The sequence below is a fragment of the Quercus suber genome, unplaced genomic scaffold, assembly GCF_002906115.3.
Source record: "Quercus suber isolate HL8 unplaced genomic scaffold, Cork oak 2.0 scaffold_173, whole genome shotgun sequence".
In the NCBI taxonomy this organism is placed as follows: domain Eukaryota; kingdom Viridiplantae; phylum Streptophyta; class Magnoliopsida; order Fagales; family Fagaceae; genus Quercus; species Quercus suber.
In genome coordinates this window covers 38,267-59,631 of record NW_027069633.1, presented here as the reverse complement: position 1 = coordinate 59,631, position 21,365 = coordinate 38,267, and the positions used below count along the sequence as shown (strand labels likewise).

Here is a 21,365-nt window from a genome sequence, read left to right as displayed (position 1 = left end):
TATGGCCATCCATTGAGGTTTAGTCCTAAACAATAAACATGCTTGAGAACCTGGCACTGATAAGAAGACTCAACGAATTGGTCATAGGTGACAATACGCATAGTTATAACACACCTCAAAATGTTCTAACCCTATTAAAATTTCCATTTTACATTATAACCTCACAGTTTTCAGATCCTGAAATAATAGCAATTTTACTTCTAACATTATCAAAGATGACTAGAACAATAAAAAGGAGTGGGGGGAGGGGCATTAGATGTCTATATATTCAAGACTCTTATCTGAATAGATTTAACTTTTAGTTCCAAGCACCAAAAGCCATTGAAATATCTCAAATGGTCAAAACCAAGTTGAACTGAAAACCAGAACAAACATAAGCAAGGTACAGATGTTTACAAGTTCAGCATAAGGAAAAACATAAACTTATTTCATGATTATGCGACGGACTATACAACTCCGTCGATTATGTCCTGCTGCACCACATTCACTGCAGTGTGGTGGTTTCCTTGTTTTCCTTGGAGATTTGATGGGGCCAGTTGGAGCAGCTTTAGTTGGTCGAGGTTTAGGAAACCGTTCCTGAAAATTCCATGTAAAGAAGGGAAAAAAAAAAAAAAAAAAGGTGAAAGATTTAAAAGAGAAAAAACATTGTCAAAAATTTGTAACGAATATCAAGATACTGGGTGGATAAATGTTAAGTAAAAGTACCCATTCATCAGTCATGGGAATGGAACAACTCAAACAGTTATGTCCAAATTCACCACAGCGGCTGCAATGTTGCTTGAGCTCTTCTTCTGTAGCTCTCCTAAGTGCCTGAATATTCCAAGAATTAGAACATAAGGTAAGAAATAAAGTTAATACAAAAGATACTGAATGAATTGAAGGAAATATTGAGGAAAGTAAGCAGAGAAATTGATAGTCAAACATACCCATTTGCGGAAACTAGCTGAGAAACAAGTCAAATTTCCAACTTTACCACATTGGCCACATTGTCGATTAGCCACTTCTGGATCATCCCATTGGCCCACATTTATACTATACAGACGCAATGGAGGTGGTTGAGAATCAGTAGATCCCTGATAATTTTAAAAAGGATAAGTAGAGTGCGAAATGGGAGAGAATAGGAAAAGAATAAAAAGGTTACAAATTTGTATGAAATTAGTGGATAAATGGCAAGGAAAAATCATTCTTATAAGCTTCCACATCTAGCATGTATGTATCTCAATTTTATGTGACAATACACATAATTCATCAAACTGCCTACGGCAGGTAAAAATTGGCTCCCCACGCTAGTTTTTCAAAAAAGCAATCTGTTGCAGTAATCATACTAATTGAAAACCAAGTACAAACACAATATAGACTTCATGTTAGTTATGCACAGCACTAGCTAAATAAATTAAATTTATGTGCAGGTATTATCCAAATGTATAGCTTAAATTTAAAACCCCCTATGATAATTTTACATTTTCATAAGAATGGCCCTCATAGTAATTTTATACAAACAAGCTTTGAGGAAAAAGAAGACTACTCTCTACGTTTCTTTCATATGCCTCATGGCTTTCATCTACCTAAATGAATTTTTCAGTCACTACATATCAACTAAGTACATCGTGTTCACGATGATGAACACTCTATACTTGAAAAAACTGCAACAAATCAAATAGAAAAATTAGCAGATTCTAGGAAATCAGAAATGGAAGTACAACATGTATAGCCCCAAACACAAGACCACTCAAACAAAGTCCCAACTAACAAAGACATCAAATAATCTAAAGGTCTCTCCATATCTTCAAGTACGGGTATTGCACTCCTACCAAATCAACCACATTAAACAAGTTGGTACCATATTCCAAATACTTGAAAACTGTTTTCCCAACCAATTCCTCCATGCAAAAAGTAAAGAAACAACCTCCTTTGGCATCATCACTCATTAAATCCCAAACATAAAAATAAAATAAATAAATAAATAAAAACTTTACTCCAAAAAGCATGAGCAAACAATGATGTCCACAGTTTCCCCATCACATCAACACAAGCAACGCCAATTAACTAGGGGCAATCCCCTCTTAACAAGATTATCAATAGTAAGAATTCTATCCCAGGCTGTTGTCCATAAAGAGAAAGACACTCTTTTAGGTGCCTTTACACACCAAATACTCTTCCAAGGGAAAGAAGCATTAGGAGGATCAGACAAAAAATTATAATAGGAGCACACATCATAAACTCCTGACCGAGTCAATTTCCAAGTCAAATGATCATCACCCTCACCCCTTGGCAATTTGGAATAAAGAAGTTCAAAGAAAGTATACACACCCTCTAACTCCCAGTCATGAAAAGCACAGTGGAATTGTAAATTCCAGCTCCTACTTCCCCCTCTAAAGCATAAAAAACCAAGTCAGAAATTCAAGCTTCTTTAGACACAGAACATGCAAACAGATCGGGATAAAGGTCCTTTAGAGGAATATAAAAAAAATTAAAAGAAAAAAAAAAAAAAAATCTCTGCACCTGCTCTAATATTCTTCCACATGCCACAGCCATGAGTCCCTCTAACACTACATAGCAACTATTTTGAAAAACGACCATAATGTATTAATGCTTTTAATAGTGGTTAGGTACTTTACGAAGACAATCTGATTGGGTACTTTGAAACAAGACCTATGTAATAATGGTGTAAAATTGAAATAGCCTTGTTCAATTTTTACATAATGAAATTTTATTGAATTGAAGAAGGGAGAAACCCGAGTACATAAGGAGTATACAAGGGCAACGTGACAAATTAAGACCTAAAATCACAAAGATTCATGAACCCTAAAAAAGAAGAACAACAACAATCTCCCATACTCCTCAACCGATTAAATAAAGATCTAAGAAAGCAGAGTTTCAAATGAAGCAAAGATGCTTGAATCCCATCAAATGATCTCGCATTGCTTTCCTTCCAAAAAGACCAGATTAGGCATAGCGGGATAGCATTCCACACGTGATATCTTTGATTTCCTTTGAAGCTGCCTCTCCAACAGGCTAGGAGATCTTTCACTGTGTAAGGCATATAACCCAGGAAAATACCTTCTTTATTTGATTTATCTGAAATTATGGGCTCCACAACAACCCTTAATTCTGTCATTTCTTTTCCAAGTTACTTTATTCAATCCATAAAGTTACTCTACATTAATTTGAGTCAGTAAGTCCTAAGGCTCCTACTAAAATAGTAAACTCCTTGTATTGTAATCCCTAAGTTTAGCTGCCACAAATATTCAGCTGCTAATCACTTTTAAGCCTTATGAGGGATGACCATCACAATCTTTGATTTAACTTTAAAATAAGGAGGACCCTTTTCTCAGCTAATTTAAATTAAGGATTGTAGGTGAAAACCTTTCAGCATTTTAAATACTTCCTCCATCTCTTTTGTTTTTCCACCTTAAAAAATCCAACTTTTTAAAAGGAAATCATTTAATGCATTTCTATCAAATAAAAAGGTATAAGCGTCCAACATGACCCACTTTAATTTTAATTCAAAGAAAGAGAAAGAAGAAGAGGCACTAATATTTTCAATAAAATAAAAGGAAACATTAGTAAATTTATTCAAATTATGCTCGTTAACTTTTCAAAGTGGACATTAATTTGAGACATCCCAAAAAGAAACAGTGGACAATAAAAATGGAATTGAGGGAGTAACAAAAAACCGCACAATAAAAGAATTTTCAACCAACACATTCATTATATTTCAATTGACTTCAGTTTGTTTTCAAACAGTAGAGTTCCATCTTACTCATCTGCTAGATGCAGATGATAGGTTTAACCATCGTAGCACTGCATTGCAACCTCTACTAGTGGTTCAATGGTCCAGTGTTTCTAGTAAATCAGACTCATGACTTTTGATGACAATGTTGATGAACTATACATCCACCTACATACTTCCAATTATAGAAGACCTAGCACTCTGACCACCAAGCTTTACAGCATGGTGACACATATTGCAACAACTGAAAGAAACTGGGGTGAAGCTTGAATGGAAGCAGAGAAAAAATTCATATAAAAAGGAAACTGGCCTTATTTAAATACCAATGAGCTCTAGCTCAACTGGCACCTCCTTCCCTTATAAATTATAGGTGGAGGGTAAGGTCATGGGTTCGAGGCCCATCAGGTGCTTGTGTAACTTACCATTCAATAAAAATAAAATTAAAAAAACATACCTTCTATAAACAAACTATTGTACATAAATCAGCACATTTACATTTAACGTGATAATTATGTTGAATATCTTGACTCTATATAAAATAGTTACTTACCAAAAAATGTTTGAATAGTTGACTCATCTTTCTCACCTAGTAGCAGGGCCATATGTAGAACCAAAAGGCAAAAACTGTAATAGCAAATTTTACTCTTCTAGTTTTACTAGTAACTTAGACTCATTCACCTTTAATAGCAGTTCTCAATTAATTAAAGCTAAAAAATGTGCATTACAACATGCTTCCACTTGTAGTAGTAATATGTTTTAACTATATTACACCACTTACTTTTGATGATAATATTAATGAAACCAAAATAATAAAATAGCATGTGCCACCATGCTTTGCAGCGTGGTGAAAAGTGTTGCAAAATGTTGAAAGAACTGGGACATCATTTGAAAAAAAAAAGGTATAAAAGAAAATTTGTTTTAGATTGGATCTAATTTTGGTGTGAAAAGGTCCATTTAGGCATATAGGCACAATTTCATTGAACTTGTTATTATGATGAATACCTCGACTGCATACAGTTCAAAACAATATGCTTGGGATTCAGGATTGATTTTTTTTTTTTTTTTCATTAACTTAAATCCTCAAGAGTTCCATCTTTCATAGTTCGTAACTATTATACCATGGCCGGTAGCCAAAATTATGACCATTAATAGAAGTTCTACAATTCTAAAGTTTCTAAAAAATTATACACATGAATTTTGAAACTTGATCTAAATGAATTTAAAATATTTATAAGAAGGTAAAAAGAAAAGAAAACAACAACCATGCCCATGCTCCTATTGGTAGTGGTCTTAGTGTTTTTACTAAATTGAGACCCACTATTAATGATGGTGGTTCTTTAGGAAAATGAATTAAAAAAAAATAATAACGCATGTCTCCATGCTTTTCAACATGGCAACACGCATTGCTAAAGTTGAAATGAATAAGAACATAGTTTGAAACTAAAAGGCATAATATGTTTGAGATAGAGCCTTGATTCTTATACACACAATAGATATTATAACAAAATACACTCATTCAAATTTCTTGCTCTCCTACTTGGTGGTAAATATGTGGCCGATCCTGACTAATCTATTAAAGATCCACAACTGACTCCAAAAATTTTGGGACTAAGGCTTTGTTGTTGTTGTACTTGGTAGTATGATATGCTTTCTTTTGATTCATTATTTTTTCCTTTTCTTAAAATTTTTACATTCTCTCTCTCTCCTCTCTTTTGTTTTCAATGTATAGTGTAAGAGACAAGTAGACTTATACTTCTTAAATAGAGTCATTACCTTCCATAGAGGTTCATTAAGAAGTTGAAATAAGAATCGTTACTTTCCATAGCAGTTCTTTAAGTAAAAAAAATAACGCATGCCACCATGCTTTCCAGCATGGCAACACGTGTTGCTAGAATTAAAACAAATTAGGAAATAGCTTAAAAGGAAAATAAAAAGCATTTTAGTAATGTCAACACATATTCATATCATATACTTCAGTATACTAAAGTGGTGTCGATGGTGGATCCATGTGAAAATGATGGTTACTTTAATCATAACTTGCCACCGTAGCAAGTTGTGAAAAATTTTAATACCTCGCATTACACTACTAGAACTTAGTGACATTTGTAAATTGGAATCCTTTTAGATCCATCTTTATGTTCTAATTGTCCTTTTACAAATGTTTCAAACTATGATATTCTTCTTGTTCACTAGATAAAAAGGTGAAAGGTCAAATGTTTCCTATTTGTTTGCGTAAAGTGGTATCATTTGTTCTTATCAACATTCATTTAATTGTTGAATGTATTTTATGGAAAGGAAATCATATAGTAAACTATCTTAAGTTGATGATATTATTATTAAAAGCATTTCTTTAATCATTTGGATTTCAATTTCAGCCCTTCGTCCATTTCTAGAGTGTAGTGGCATTTTCTGATTGCCTATGGATATACATTTACTTGCATATGAGTAATATGCTACCAACAATATTTAAGTATGATGTTATAGTGTACCTCACCTTGTTTACTATTCCTTCTAGTATGACTAAACAGCTGGAGAGATTACAGAGAAACTTTTTGTGGGGAACCTCGGATGAAGAGTTTAAGTTCTCTTTGGTGGCATGGGACACCGTATGTTCTCCTATTGCCACTGGTGGGTTAGAGATATGAAGTTTAGGGAGTTTTAATCCAACCCTTTACGTTAAGTGGTTATGGTGGTTTGGAACTAAGGTAACTCATTTATGGCGACAGATTATTACTAAGAAATATGGGGAGGGATGGGGTGGTTGGACTTTGGGATTAGTTAGGGTACCTCATGGCTGTAGCTTATGGCGGAGTATTAGGGCAGGCTGGGACACTTTGCAGCAATTTGTATCTTTTGAGATAGGGGATGTTTAAGGCTTTGGCAAGATGTGTGGTGTGGGAGTCATTCTCTTAAAGAGTTGTTTCCAAACCTTTATGCTTGCTCGCTTAATCAAAATGCCTCATTCCATTCAATTTTGGATTGTCATGTAGGAGCAGTGGGGCAGACCTGGAACATGAGATTTCACAAAGGTTTTCATGATTGGGAGTTGGAAGCAGCCAGTTCTTTCTTAGATCTTCGGTACTACAATATTCCTAGGAGGGAAGGGGTGACGGGAATGGAAATTGAAAAGGGAGTGGTGTCTTTTTTGTGTGCTCTTATAATGAGGTTATTTGAGGTGCACCGACAAACTTTTTCCTTTAGAAGAGAATTTGGTGTGCTAAGGCACCTAAGAGGGTCTTTTTCTTTGTTTGGACAACCACCTGGGGAATGACCCTTTAGTGATATGTGCTGGTGTAGTGAGGAGGCAGTAGACCATTCGTTGCTCCATTCTGAAGTTGCCTTTGATTTATGGAGCCTAGTTTTTAGGTTGTTTGGGAGCCATTGGGTGTTACAAAGAAGTGTGATCAATTGGATGGAGATTTTGGTTTGGGAAGCACTATAAGGCGATTTAAAAATTGCACCATTATTTTTTATGTGGCAATTGTGGAAGGAGCACAATGATCGTATTTTTAAGGATACAATCAGTTCAAAAAACTAGCTTGAAGTCTTGCTAATTTGAACTCTGTTTAATTGGACCCATACATGGGGTCTCACAGGTAGTATCACTGTACTGGATTTCAAAGAATCACTTATTTTTTGGAATAATTTAAGAAATTCTTTTAGATTACATAGTGCTCAAAGTCATGAGCCTACCACGACTTATTTTATTAATAAATTATTTACTTATATAAAAAATAAAAAGTCTTATTATTAGGGTTTCTTTAATTTGTTGCTTAACACATTTATTATTTAATCATGATTTTCATATTAAAAATAGCACATTGCTCTCTCTTGAGGCGATGAATGCTAGGAAAATTTAATATGAGCATGTTTTTAACTAATAAAGCTTGCAGTCCTAGTCTGTTGGAACTTGGAACACAGAAGATTTCATTAGCTTATGTGAGAAAGCTTGTCAGGTGGTAATTAGCATTGCAATTTAGATAAAATGGAAAGTATCCAGTTTTCCATTCCTAATTCCCAGAATCTTGATTAGATTTTCTTATGAAGTGAACACTTTTCACGTGTCGAATCAATTGGATATTTACATTCTACTATGTCCATTAATGTCGGACCATTCTTGGCCCTAACATTGGATGTCATAATAGCCTTTCCACTTTCCGAACACCATGGAACACGAAGTCAAATTTTCTCTACCACCCTAGAACAAAGCTTCATAAAATAAAGCAAGCTTAAATTATGAAATATCTGTAATGCAAAGCGAGTGCAGCATGCCTTTACTAATTCAAAGATTATGATCATACAACAACAACAACCAAGCCTGAGTCCCACATTTTGGGGTTAGCAATGGATCCTTAACAGATTAATCAAGGTTGGCCACATGTAATCTAGTGGAAACTCCTAACATGTATCTATAGTGGAATCATTCATAATAGAGTGACCAAATTTTACGCGCTGGCAGTCAACCTACTGCAAACCTCCTCCTTTTTCCGAGTTTGGGACCAACTGTGAACAAAATATATGACACCAAGCATAGACATATGTGGAGTTATTATTAATCATAAAAATTAATTTAAAAAAAAAATCCTTAGAAAACAGAATGTAAGGATGTTAACTACTCTATCAACAATAATTAAAACAGTTTTCCTAATTTAATATCTAAGTGCAAGAAAATGGAGATCCAAAAGCAGTAAAGAAAACAAAACAAAACTTGGCATATGGAAATGTAATATTACAGGAAGGGAAAACTGAACCTCGAGTGATTGCCACAATGCTTCTAGAAATATTATATCAATTTAAGATTCTCTATTGTAAAATTTCATTCCAAATGCACTCAATAATGTACAAGATAACAAAAAGCACCAAGGATACCTACTTTGCACAAATAAATTGAATTCATTCATGTTTCATTTATTTTTATGGCCATTAAAGAAGGTCATTGCACATAATATCAACAAAATGACGACCATCACAAAAGTATGAATTTAATGGGATTCAAAGCTGCAAAGATCACTGATTCATACCTTACTGATGAACATAAAGGGTCAAATATGAATGAGGTAATAATTTTTAATGACCTCAATACCTAATGCATATCTCAAGAAACCAATACATAGATGAAGCCCACTTCACATCTTGAACAACCAACACATAATGATCAAGTTTAATGAACATGAGTTAATATTCAATAAATAGACATTTGGATCAACCAAGTCTCTTTCTAAAAAAGATTTCTGATTTTCAATTAGTTGCAAGTTATATCCAAATTTCTTCCAGTTTTAGCAATACACTTCGCATCTAGGAAAGCAAGGTGGCATTTGTTATTTTTCACTTTCAATGTTCTTATACATATATGCGCAAGATTTCATCCCAAGGAGGGAAAGAGGAGATTAGAACTAGTGACCTCCATTTCATGAGTCGTAAAATTGCCGCCAACAGAATTTCCATGAAGTTCTTTTTTTCCTAATCTTAAATCTGTGAATTCATTACTCATGGGAGGGGAACCAAAATGGTCAATATCTCAATACTTAATGCATATCTAAACGAACCAAAACAGATAAGAAGCCCACAGACATTTTGACTATTTCAGTCAATAAGCAACCAAAATAATCAAATACCAAAAACATGCACGAAAATAATCAAAAGAGTCAATAACTGAACTTATGCAGTCAAATTCACAATGATCACAAATTTGTAAGATAGCAAGAAGAGAGAGAGTACCCATTTCAATTTTTAAACTATTCTACTTAATAAACATAAAATTCAATAACCAAAACAGACATGTAAAAATCAGCAGAGTCTACAACTCAACCAGTACACTCAGTCACAATTTTGTGAAAGAACAAGCCCAAAGTATATTGAATAACCAGCAGCATCCAAAACTGAATTCAGCTACACAAAATTATTATAAAAAAAAATTAAGGTAAAGTAGTAAGGTTACCACGGATTCAGTATCAGACTCCATCACTTCCTCCTTAACCTCAGTGGGCATCAAATTCTTCGGATTCCCAGCAGCCATTTTCCTCAAAAAACAGACCAAACACACAAAGTAGCTCTGAAATGTGTTTGCTTTGAACTCAAAAGGCAGGCTTTTTCTGGGCAACAGAGTTTATGTGTTTGTAACTCAGATATGAACAAGAAATTAAATGGGGTTCGAGCTGAAAAGGAAATTATGGGTCTGAGCCCACGTGTCGCCATTTGGAGTGGAACCCAGAAATCGTAACTGCAAAGTTTGAAGAGAAAAAAAAAGTTTTGATTCTTTTTAAGAGTTAGCACCTTGAATCAGCATGAAGAAATGGACAAAAGGGAGTAAAGGGTGTGTGAGGTTTGCTGGGTGTGGCGGTTTTTGGGTTCTTGGGGTACGTGCAAGGTGGCGAAAAGAAGACAGTGAGAGAACTGAGAAAACCAGCCGTTACTGGATTTCAAATATGGCAGGTAGAAAGAAATACGACACGTTTTGGCTTGTTAAAGAAGGTAAAAACTAAAAAGCCCTTTTGAGGATTTGGTAACTTTTTATTTCACAACTTGTATTGTCAATTCAAGGCTGGGTGGGTTTGTATTTCTTGTTTGGGAGATGTGTAACCATATTTGAAAATGAAAAACTATGGCAATATCATCTTACCCATAAAAAGAGACTTTAAATAACTGTACATAAATAAATAAACTAAACTATTAACGAAAACTAGGAAATTCACAGTTTTGAACCTTAGATTTTTTTTATTTTTTTGATAATCTTGAACCCTAGGTTCTCCCCATGAAAAACACTATTAGGATAACTGACGAGTCACAAGACTCTTGGCAATTCGAGTTCAACTTACAATATCCATTTATATTCCACTATCTTGATTAATTTTTAAATTAGCAAATTAGTGAATGGTTACCCACATAAAATATTAGGGCATTTGAAATGTGCTCCATAAGTAATAAAATAAAAATTGAAAAAAAAAAAAAAAGCAATCAACATCGTAACATGAGATTAATTTGGATAATATTGAACATTACAAGTTAAATTTTTTAATTAGATTGTTAATTACTATTTTGTAGTTTAAATTACACATTGCAATTTCCCCCATAGCTAAAAATAAATAACTATAATAAACCATAATTAAATCCATCTATTTTGGCAAATTCCTTTTAATATCATAATTTATGTAACACATAATTCTAACATTTTAAAACTCATCAAATAACAAGATGCGTTTAGCAACTATCCAATATTAGTAGTTTGAAAGTCAATAGTTGGGTAAGTGTCTGAGTGGGGTAGTCAATTTGTTTACCATGTGTTTTGGTTAGATTTTTACTGATTTGTTTATTTGCTTATGTAGAAATTTTTAAAGCCTTATTTTTTTTTTCTAGATACAACCATACTTTCATGGTTTTTATGAGCCTTCGATTTGTATCTATAGAAAAGCCCGCTCATGCATTAGTTCACGTGTACTTTCTATATCCATAGCATTTAATCCTACATCAGCTTCATGTATTTTCTATATACATAGCATCTAATTCTAATACGTCAATGTCACCACCACTATCCCTTGGTACGATGGTCACTCTACAAGTATAAATACTTGTGGGGGTGTAGGGGGGAGGAGGAGGGGGGGCAAGGACCAAGGTTCAAGTCTCCAAGAAGGAGTTTCATACACATATACACTTAGATTAGGCTAGATTAAAAATTCTATCTTGTATAAAAATATATATATATATATATATGTTAATGTCAAAATATAATGAGACGTCTTCAACTTCAAGTGATAGATCATTGATAATGGCATCATTTATGATGTCTAATGTCTATAGTTCAAACCCCATGTTCACCTCCTCCATCCAATGCTCCACTTGATTAGATGTGGCGTATATCAACCATCATAACCACGCTCTCCTTTTATAACATTCTGAAACATTTTCTTCAATGTTCAATCAAAATAAAATCAATCATTTTCTTATAATGATTTGACCTAATTGGAATATAACCAATCACGATCATACTTGAATGGGTTAAAAAGAGTTCAAACTTGCCAATAGTGGTTTCTCAGAAATGACAACAAATGCTTAATCCCGAATTTTGGGTCAATTATGGATCCTCAACAGAATAGTTAAGGTAGACCACATGTATTAGTTTCTTCCATTCTTAGATCATTATTAGTTTATACCATTAGCAATGTCTTTTGTCTTTCTAGTTTTATGTTACAGTCAGAACAAACATTTGAGAAAAAGATAACTTATCACAAATAACAAAGTAGTCCTAGATGACGATGCATATTATACAGAAATTTATAATAATAAAAAAGTAACACCCTCCCCCCCCCCCCCCCCCCCCCCCCCCCTTTCTCTCTCCCTCCTCCTCTCTCCTTTCCTTTGTTCAGCACAGAAAGACGAACTTTAGCAGCAACCTTATTCGATTCATGCCCAACACAATGGGAAGATGCTTCGTATGTGATCCTCAATTTAGGCACAAAGAAAACATAGAAGAACAAGATGCTTCAAACCCGTATCCAATTTATGCACAGATTGAGAATGATGATAAACAATCCCTAGCATTTTTCATAGAAAAAGCCTAACCATATCATTTTCTTGAGCCTCGCTTTCCTGCACAAACAGTCAACCCTAGCTCTTTGCATTGTTCTTCATTTGGTTGCAAGCTCCCTGGAAATGCACCAAACATTCTTCGAGATGCTTCAAACCCAGAAATCACATGATGCATATATGCTGATGCATCCTCCATGTTCCTCTTCATATTGAAAGATGTGGACATAAAGTTCTTTGAAGGACTTCTTGACAGTTTCCCTGTAGGTACCTGGTCCAGCTTGGTAACCTTCAGAAACCGTTCTGTAGCCGACTCCCATGATAATTCATGCCGATGAGCATCTGTCAGCTGTGCAGGCTCTTCAGCTAATGCCCTTCGTGTGGCTTCAACAAAGCCATTGCTGCTATCATAGGTCCAGCAATTTGGGAACTGCTTGAAGAATTCATTTGAGGGATGATTGGCACATACAACAATTTTTCCCATTGCCAGTGCTTCAGCTGTAGTGGTACAGACTACATCTGTGGTGCTTGGATTCAGAAAGACTTTATAACTGAAAGAGAAACAAGAAAAAGGAATTTAATAACACCACCAACCATGTTGACAATCTAGAAGCAAACCTCATATGTGGTGGTTGGAATCAGAAAGACTTTACTGCTGAAAGATAAAGAAGAAAAAAAAAAAAAAAAGAGGAAGAAATCTCATTAGACTTGAGTGCTTTTGAAGAGCTGTATGCAACTAGAGTTCCATTTGTTATTTGCTTATAACCACAAAACCAGTTTCATCCTTTCAAGAAAATATACTTAAATAAATATATATATATATATATATAGAGAGAGAGAGAGAGAGAGAGAGAGAGATGAGTTCAAATTATATCTGGTATACCTCTATGTAATGTTACACCACCTAATAACTTTTTATTGGACTAATATTCAAAAATCTCACTGTTGGATTACATGTTTACTATTTCTTAGCGCACATACCAAGTTTCGTTCTAATCGAATGTCGTTTACTATTCGCTCAATCAAAAAACCCATCTTTTGTGCACAATTTTAAATACAAAAACTTGAAAATTAAACATTTGATTGATGGCATGGTTCTTGATCTCAAATCATCTTGAAATTTTGCAAGCATGTAAAGTATAAGAAGAAAATTTACTCCAATGGTGGATTAGATAAAATTTGCATTCAATAAAAAAACATTGAGTGACTTAACATACCTTAGAGTTATACCAGGTGTAAACCAACCCATATATATATATACCCCACACACCCCCCCCCCCAAAAAAAAAAAAAAATTGGAGGATCATTATCTATGACATAAGAGGGATGAATAGCACATATTTGGCATAAGAAGCGCAGATTAAGACGTGGTTATAGGGGAACATGAGAGTGCTTCTAGAGGAGATATATAACAAGTTGGTCATCACAAATCATTAAAGTATTTGGACAGAATTCAATCTTCTCCGAAGTTGCAAACAACAGAATGAAATTTGTGCAATTATTGCCCCTTCTCTCTTTTTGGAGGGGCCACCTGGGGAAGGGGGTGCGGTTTGAGTGACTTGAGTCATTGACTTATTGGCAAGAGCATTTCTTCTCAGGACCATTTAAGTTGAATCATTGGTATGCTAGAACACACAGCATCCACCACAAAAAATGTGATAGTCATGAAAGACCGCAAGGTGCCACAGGTATTTTCTTTCAGCTTCATTATTTGTTCCCCAAATTGTGAAGTCAATCAGAAGTGTTCATTAAGGCCACCAGTAACACCCAAACTACTGTGGTGCTAAGCATTATTGGTTGACTAACCTTATAATATCTCTTTTTAATTATAGATAAAACCAACCATAACATTTGTAACATAAGACAGTTGGACATATAGGAAGAAGGCTTACTCATGGAATAGAGGATCAGAATGATCACGCCCAGGGTGAACTCTGACAGCTAGTTCCAACTTCTTAGCAGCTTCCTGGACTTGATCTGAGTCCTCACCACTTCCATATAAATCAACCTCAAGCCCAGCTAGTTCCTTCTGGTGATCACGAAGAAGTTTTAGTAGCTCCTTGTAGCCTTTGCTCCATACCATCTTCCCAATGTAGTAGGCACCTTTGGTGAAGGCTTGCTTCCCATTTTGTTGTTGTGCTATCTTTTTCTTGCCTATCTCAAGGAACTTGGGATTGACTCCGTGAACATTGCAAATTATTGATTTGGGATACTCCTGCGTGGCAGCAGATAATCTGATTACCTGCAATCCCAGTACAAGAAAAACCTGGTGAGAAAGATATTTTCCAAGATAATGATAACAGATTTGAGAATAAGCAAAGTCAACTTTCCTCAAAATTGTCCACTTACTAATAATACATTTAGCATGTAGTAAAAAGCAAAGAAAATAGTAATCCTAAAAGTCTCTTATCCATTATTATCAATAGATTCAATACTATCTGTAAATCTTATGTCACATTGACACTTGGAGCCCAATCACAGTGTCATGCTACACCTAGATACACTCTGCAGCACACAAAATAAAGTTCCTAAATGTCTCACAAGCCATAATCCCCCAAAATATGAACTCAAAACTTTACAAAAGCAACTATATTCAACCTGAAATAAATAAAACAAATGGCCTTCAGCTATACAAAAAACAGATTCTGAATGCCTAATCTTCCCCTAACATTCTAGCACAATCAAAAATGATGCCCCTAGAATAGATAATTTTTCAAGTGTACCATATCAACACACCAAAAATGCATAACTTCTCGTGCAATGCAAAACTATAATCGGTGCCAATAGGATTGGTTATTTGGGTAATTAACCCCACCCAGCTCTCATTAGGGTGGTTTAAGATATTTGTGATCAACCAAGGATATGGATTTCAAATATGCCTATGGGGTCATGTATTTCTGTATTCATATTCATTAATAAGTATCATGCATATAAGTTTCTTTTTCTTTTTCCTTTTTGGGAAATTAAAACCAACTTCCCTTGAGATTTATGGAAACTACACTCACCCGAAACTTCTATAGAAATGAGTATGACAGTCAACCCCCAAAAAAAAAAAAGTTTTTGACTTAATGCCTTTAATAGCACATTTGAATTTTCAATGGACTACCCGGCCCTTGGGTAAATGAAATGTTCCTATCTTACCCTTGACTTAATGATGAAAGCACCATTTTGCCCCTAAGTTACCCCCCCAAAAAAAACAAAAAAACCAAAGCCCCCCCAATATTGCCAATGGGGGGCTAGCAAAATCCTCATATTGTCCTTTCCATATCATTTTTTCATTTCCTTTTTTTTTTTTTTTTTCTCTCTATCCTCTCATCGTTGTTCTCTCTCTTTCTCCCCTTCTCTCTTTTTCCCTTCTTTCCCATCTAAGCCGACCCTTCTATTGGGAAATTTTAAGGACTAATTTTGTTGAATTTTCATTGAAATACTGAGAAAACAACCATGTCTAGTACTGAGACAAGATCTTCCACAAACACCAAAGCCTCCACCACAAGTCATGAAGCTAAAATCCCATCAATAATTAACTGAATGTTTATCGTTAAGATCATAGCACAAATAGAAAGAGAGAGAGAGAGACCCACAGAGGAACAAGGTGCATTTTAGCAAGGCCGCAAGAGAGACATTTAGGGAAATGGAGGAGGAATTGAGGTGTAAAATTGGATGGTGTTGATAAAAAATGGATGGCCATGATTGGATTCAATAAGTTCATATCCAAAAAGACTTAACCATAGTTAAGACAAGAGTTAATAAATGTAGGAATTTTCTTATAAAAACAAAAATATTCTATTAGAGTCACTAATGTTAGAGGGTAAGGATTTATCCGTTATGTTTATCACACACTAACCACCCCGGGAGAGGAGGGGGGGGAGAGTGTATTTTTTGCAAAAGTTCAAGGGTTAATCATTAATATCGTTTACTTAAACCACAAAGAAGATTAATGCAATTTACCCCTTTTTATTAGTAAAAATAAATAAATAACTCTCTTTTTTTATTGGTGTATTCCTTGCATACTTCCCTTGTACTTTGGTCTTGCTCATATCTATAGCTTTTTAATAAAATTCATTCTTACTTATCAGTTCTTTTCGCTCATGAAATGAACTTATTAAAAATAAATAAATATCTAAACTGAATCAAAGTCTGGTAGAGAAGGCTCTATTGAAGGTAGAAAAATCCAATATTATCAATAACAAACCCTTCATTATGTAAGAATGAGACAAACTTGGACCGCAAAACAAAGTTATTAGGTTTTAAATTGTTAGCTAAATTCCTGTATTAAAACAAAGTGTTGTAAGGATTGCATTTTAATTTTGGTTTGTATTTAGTCAAATCAAGAATCGGAAGTTCCAGAATCAAGCTTCTGAAGCCTCGCTAGAGGGAACTTCAGATAGAAAGTTCACAAGACCATCGCTCAATCAAAACTTGAATTGGAAGTTCATGAGACCTTTGCTTGATCTAGATTGCATGAACACCAAACCAACTTAGCAATGCCAGCTGTTTAACCTATTTCCCTCTATACAAACCAACCCTTACTACAGAGAGATGGAGGATCTAAGAGTCAAAGCTCTTTGAACCTAAAAGAGTTCTAAATCCTCCTCGTAGAGTGCTTCTCCTTGTGAGACATTTTCAGAGTCTCCCTTTAAGAACTCCTCGCTTGAGCCTTAAATGTGAGATTTAAACATCTGTGGGTGTTTTTCCTTCAAACCATAGAAAACCTAAACCCATTCCAGTAAGTTCATTGGTAGAAACATTTAGAGAGTTCTTTGGCGCACCAGAGTTCTGAGTCATTGCAAACAAGTTTGTTCGTGGAGGAAGTTCTATAAAAGGATTCCATAGGCATGGGGCCACAATGGTGGCAAGGCAGATGGGTCATTCACTGAGGTTCCATAGAGAGTATAGGATTCAAAGGTTATTTATGTTCTAACAAACGTAAATGCTTATTCTATAGTGAACTCTTCATTGATTTTCCACATCATCACCAAAATCTTTGTGTTGATTTTCTTGCTTTAATTATTATTGTTTTTGAGATTTGGTGATTTATAATTGTGGAACTACTATCTATTTGGATCAATAAATAACTTGATCTATTGATCAATTAATCTGATGCTTAGTCATTTGGGATCTAAATCAGAATTTTACAAAGGTGTATACCGCAGCCACACTCTTGAAAGATAAATGATTCAACTTGAGGGGGCATATACAAAAACCAAGCACCAAGATAGGGACTTTTTGTTATTGATATAAAACTTCAATTTGAATATCCATCCAACACCTTCACCTACTAATTTGACACTTACTTAAGCCACTAATAAAACAAAATTCTGTGTTTCCATATACTAAAGAAATATCACTGCATGTGAAGTTATGGAAAACTAACTAAACATAGCAATAACCAAAAGTTAGAATTTACTTAAATAATTAAGAGAGGCTTGATTCATTGCCTAAACTAGCTCAGAGGGAACATCAGTCACCCCAAAGTTAGTCACAGCCATCACCCTGCTTTAAAATCTTTAAAGTCATTTAGACAAAAACACCTTCAAAAGGCTTGGGGACTCACATCTAGTGATTCTATCCCTGTATTCCTTAGTTATCTCCTTTGTAATTAGTTTTCTTTTTTATTTTCACTTCTCTCTTTTTCTGTACTCTTTGGTTTGCTTTATGCTTTTTTCTGCATAAAGCAGTTTTTTGAATATATATCTTTCTTACTTATCAAAAAAATAAAAAAACCTTCAAAAGGGATGTCTATCACTAAGACATAACTAACATGATGGTACTCAACACCCCAAAATAAAATATTCCTGACTTAAAAAAAAAAAAAAAAAACCTCAATATATGGAAAACTAACTAAACAGCAATAAACAAATGTTATACTTTACTTAAATAATTAAGAGAGCCTCAATTCATTGCCTAAAGTAGCTTAGAGGGAATATCAGTAACCCCAAAGTTAGTCACAGCCATCACCCTGCTTTAAAATCTTTAAAGTCATTTAGACAAAAACACCTTCAAAAGGATTGTCTATCACTAAGACATAACTAACATAATGGTATTCAACACCCCAAAAAAAAAAATCCAGACTCAAAAGAAACTCAATATATATATATATAAATATATATATCATGAAAACTAACAGTTATCAAGAAACATACCATGTGGCAATAGATATTAACAACCCAGCTATTTGCGTATTTAAGAAGAAATGCTTGCATCCCACTCTTCTCTCTCTTCACATATTCCAAATAATTGGTATGAATAATTCCTACAACCAGGCGGAATTTGACCTTCCATCTCTTCCCATGATGAAACCATGTAAGATGCTCGGGCTCCTCAAGAACAGCAATATCTGCCTCTTCATCGGGGATGATTTCTGAAATATCTCCAACAGCAAGAATGCTCCCTTTATCTCTAGAAAACTGCACCACAAGTGATGTAATTGATTAGTATCATTCTCCACAACTGAAAAAAAGAATGAAAATGGCCAAAAGACCAGGTTTTTTATATTGTGCCTAATGTTGGTCCTAACCCAAGACCAGAGAATTTGGGACAGAGCCAATGAACGGCAGATGATTTGACCTCCATGGGACCATGTCCACGATCATTTGGGTAATAGTAAAGGTTATAGTTACAGTTGAGCTTAGTATTATGCTTGAATTAGACAAGTGGGTTAAGGGGGATATAATGGCATAAGCACTTCAAAGTTCATGAAGTCTCAAAGGGATAAGGAAAATCTTTCGATTGCTAGGTTACACATAAAAGACAAAAGTATCCTTACTCAGGCAAACAACTAGACATTCAACTCTCTTATGGAACATTTCAAACCTACTTCAAAAAATGATTAATCTAGGTGCAGGTGAGTGCATTAAGGATTGTATAAAATTACAGAGATGATTACCCTTCCAGGATAAAACCGTATGCTGAAACAAGATGCAAATCCAACTCTCTCCTCAAGCCACTGACGAACATATTTTTCCTGCTCTGAAGGTGATCTGAATGTGATGTTGCTGGGATATACTAGTACCTGCTCTTTCAAAGATAACCACGGAATCACCAAGGTGACATTTCTCTCCCCGTCTTTTGAAAGATATGCCGCACGAAACAGAGGGTTGACAGCAGTTCCAGTCATCCATGGAAGGCTGGCGGTAGTAAAAATGGCAATATGCTGCTTTTTATCCATTCAGTTATCAGGTTCAATTGCAAATACTTATCAACTCCATACGCTCTCTTACAACTTGAACCAAACTACTTACACAAATTAAGGAAGCACAACTTTCAAGGATCAAAAATTGAAGACCTCAACTGCACTAAGAGATAAAAGCAAACAATCATTCGAACTATCTAATGGCCATACAAATTCAAAAACATATTATGAAAGAAACAGTCATGATAAAGAATTGAACATAACTTCTTCTTCTTCTTCTTTTTGTGAGAATAGAATTGAACATAACTTGTGCTAAGTAAAAACATACACACATACGTATTCCAATCAAATAAGTATTGAGAAATAATATTTTAAGATTAGGAATTCTTAAGAAGGGGGGAGTTCTAGCCTTCTAGGTACACACTTAGCGTTTTCCCGGGTTAAGGGGAAAGATTTATATAAATATAAATCTTCAATTACATCTTTACAATATTAAAATCAATATCCAAAGAATCAGATTCCAACCAACTTGGAACTCCAGAGAACCAGAAAAAGGCCCTGGTTTTGCTCTCTTTAACTACAATTACTATATATTCTTCTATAAAGCTTCACCCTCAACTTGCAATACAATATCTCAATTTACAGTGAACAATAATTTTCAATCTAAAAGTAAACAATTTAGCTTAAACTAAGTATATTCCCTAATAGATTGACCCACTATTCTGATTCTCTAAAAACTTAAACTTTCCCTCTTTTGACTGGTAAGTTACACGTGCACTCAGCATATTTTGAACCCAAAATCTCACTCTCTCAGTGTATTCTTATAGTTTCATTTGAGCCATAGCTCATAGCCAAATTCTTCTCAAATTTCATCGTATCTCAAACTCTAGCACCCAAAAATTACCAAATATTCAAAAATAATAAAATAACATAATAGCAAAATCATGTAACAGAACTTATAACAGGAAAAAAAAAAAAAAAAAAAAAACAAAGAAAAGACAAGCTCAAATATTGTTGGCCGTACAAGAAACACAAAGTAAAGCAATTTAGGATCAAACAAACTAAAACAAAATTTGTACCTTAAATTAATGGCTATAACAGATGAACTAGAGATTCGCGTTATTAGGCAAAAACTGGAATTAAAAAAAGAGAAAAAAAAATTATTGTACCTTAAAATTAATTGTTGGAAAAAGCAAACTTAAGCGAGAGAGAAATGTGGAGCAAAGAGAAGAGACTTAAGAGAAATTTTGTGGAAAAATATGTTATAGAGAGAGAGAAGAAGGAGTGTACGAGAGAAAAATTAAGGAGTGTTACGGAAAGAGGAAACGTGAGAGAAAAACTCAGAGAGAGAGAGAGAGAGAGAGAGAGAGGAAAATCCTTTGGGGTCGTGGGCTTTAAGGTACTTTTGTGTGTAACTGAACCGTGCCGTTGAAGACAGTGTTTGAGGAAATGTCTAAGACGGCGTCGTCATAGTATTACGTGTATTCCGTTAATTGGCGACGAAACAGTTGGAGGTGGGCCGTGGTATGATTATTGGATAACGGGTTGTTTTTGTGTTGTGAAAGATGAAGGATCCCCAAACAATTGCCAGACTTTTTTATTCTCTCTCTCTATTTTATCCTTTTTCTTGGTCGAAAAGCCAAACAATATGGTCAATATGCGCTGTTGGAAGGAATTGTTCCAACCCTAAAGAAAAAGTATGACTTGCTTACTAGAATATGAAGGTTTTCTAAATATAATAATGATAAAATAAATGAAGGAAAATTCGTCAGAATTAAGCTTGATTTTTTTTGTTTAATACTTTACTAGGATGACCATAAATTTGGTGGGGTTTTTCTTTTCTTTTTTTCAATTTTATTTTATACTTTATTCACACAATATTAACTTGACAAACGAGTTATATTGAGCGTATTCATATTTGATCCACTCGGAGTGGATCAAACCAAATCTGGATTCAAAGGGGATTGAACTAAAATGGAT

General features: G+C 34.5%; 2 protein-coding genes across 5 annotated transcripts; both read right to left on the bottom strand.

Annotated features, from left to right (window-relative positions):
• Positions 1-265: 265 nt before the first annotated feature.
• On the bottom strand, positions 266-10,242 carry LOC111993785 (uncharacterized). Its single transcript, XM_024025616.2, has 4 exons — positions 9,672-10,242; positions 927-1,073; positions 706-810; positions 266-576 (listed from the first exon to the last, which is right to left on the bottom strand). Exons 1-4 carry the CDS (start codon positions 9,747-9,749, stop codon positions 424-426), a joined length of 483 nt encoding a protein of 160 aa, XP_023881384.1. The 5' UTR covers positions 9,750-10,242; the 3' UTR covers positions 266-423.
• A 1,824-nt stretch (positions 10,243-12,066) lies between these two features.
• LOC111993783 (digalactosyldiacylglycerol synthase 2, chloroplastic) lies at positions 12,067-20,781 on the bottom strand. Of its 4 annotated transcripts, none has more exons than XM_065778082.1 (6): positions 20,555-20,781; positions 19,495-19,548; positions 19,140-19,406; positions 18,397-18,660; positions 14,146-14,495; positions 12,067-12,804 (listed from the first exon to the last, which is right to left on the bottom strand). In XM_065778082.1, exons 3-6 carry the CDS (start codon positions 19,368-19,370, stop codon positions 12,294-12,296), a joined length of 1,356 nt encoding a protein of 451 aa, XP_065634154.1. In that variant the 5' UTR covers positions 19,371-19,406; positions 19,495-19,548; positions 20,555-20,781; the 3' UTR covers positions 12,067-12,293. The 4 variants fall into 4 exon arrangements, with proteins under 4 accessions (XP_065634154.1, XP_065634153.1, XP_023881382.1 ...); XM_065778081.1 differs by having other exon boundaries at positions 19,495-19,543; XM_024025614.2 differs by having other exon boundaries at positions 19,140-19,548.
• Positions 20,782-21,365: the final 584 nt, after the last annotated feature.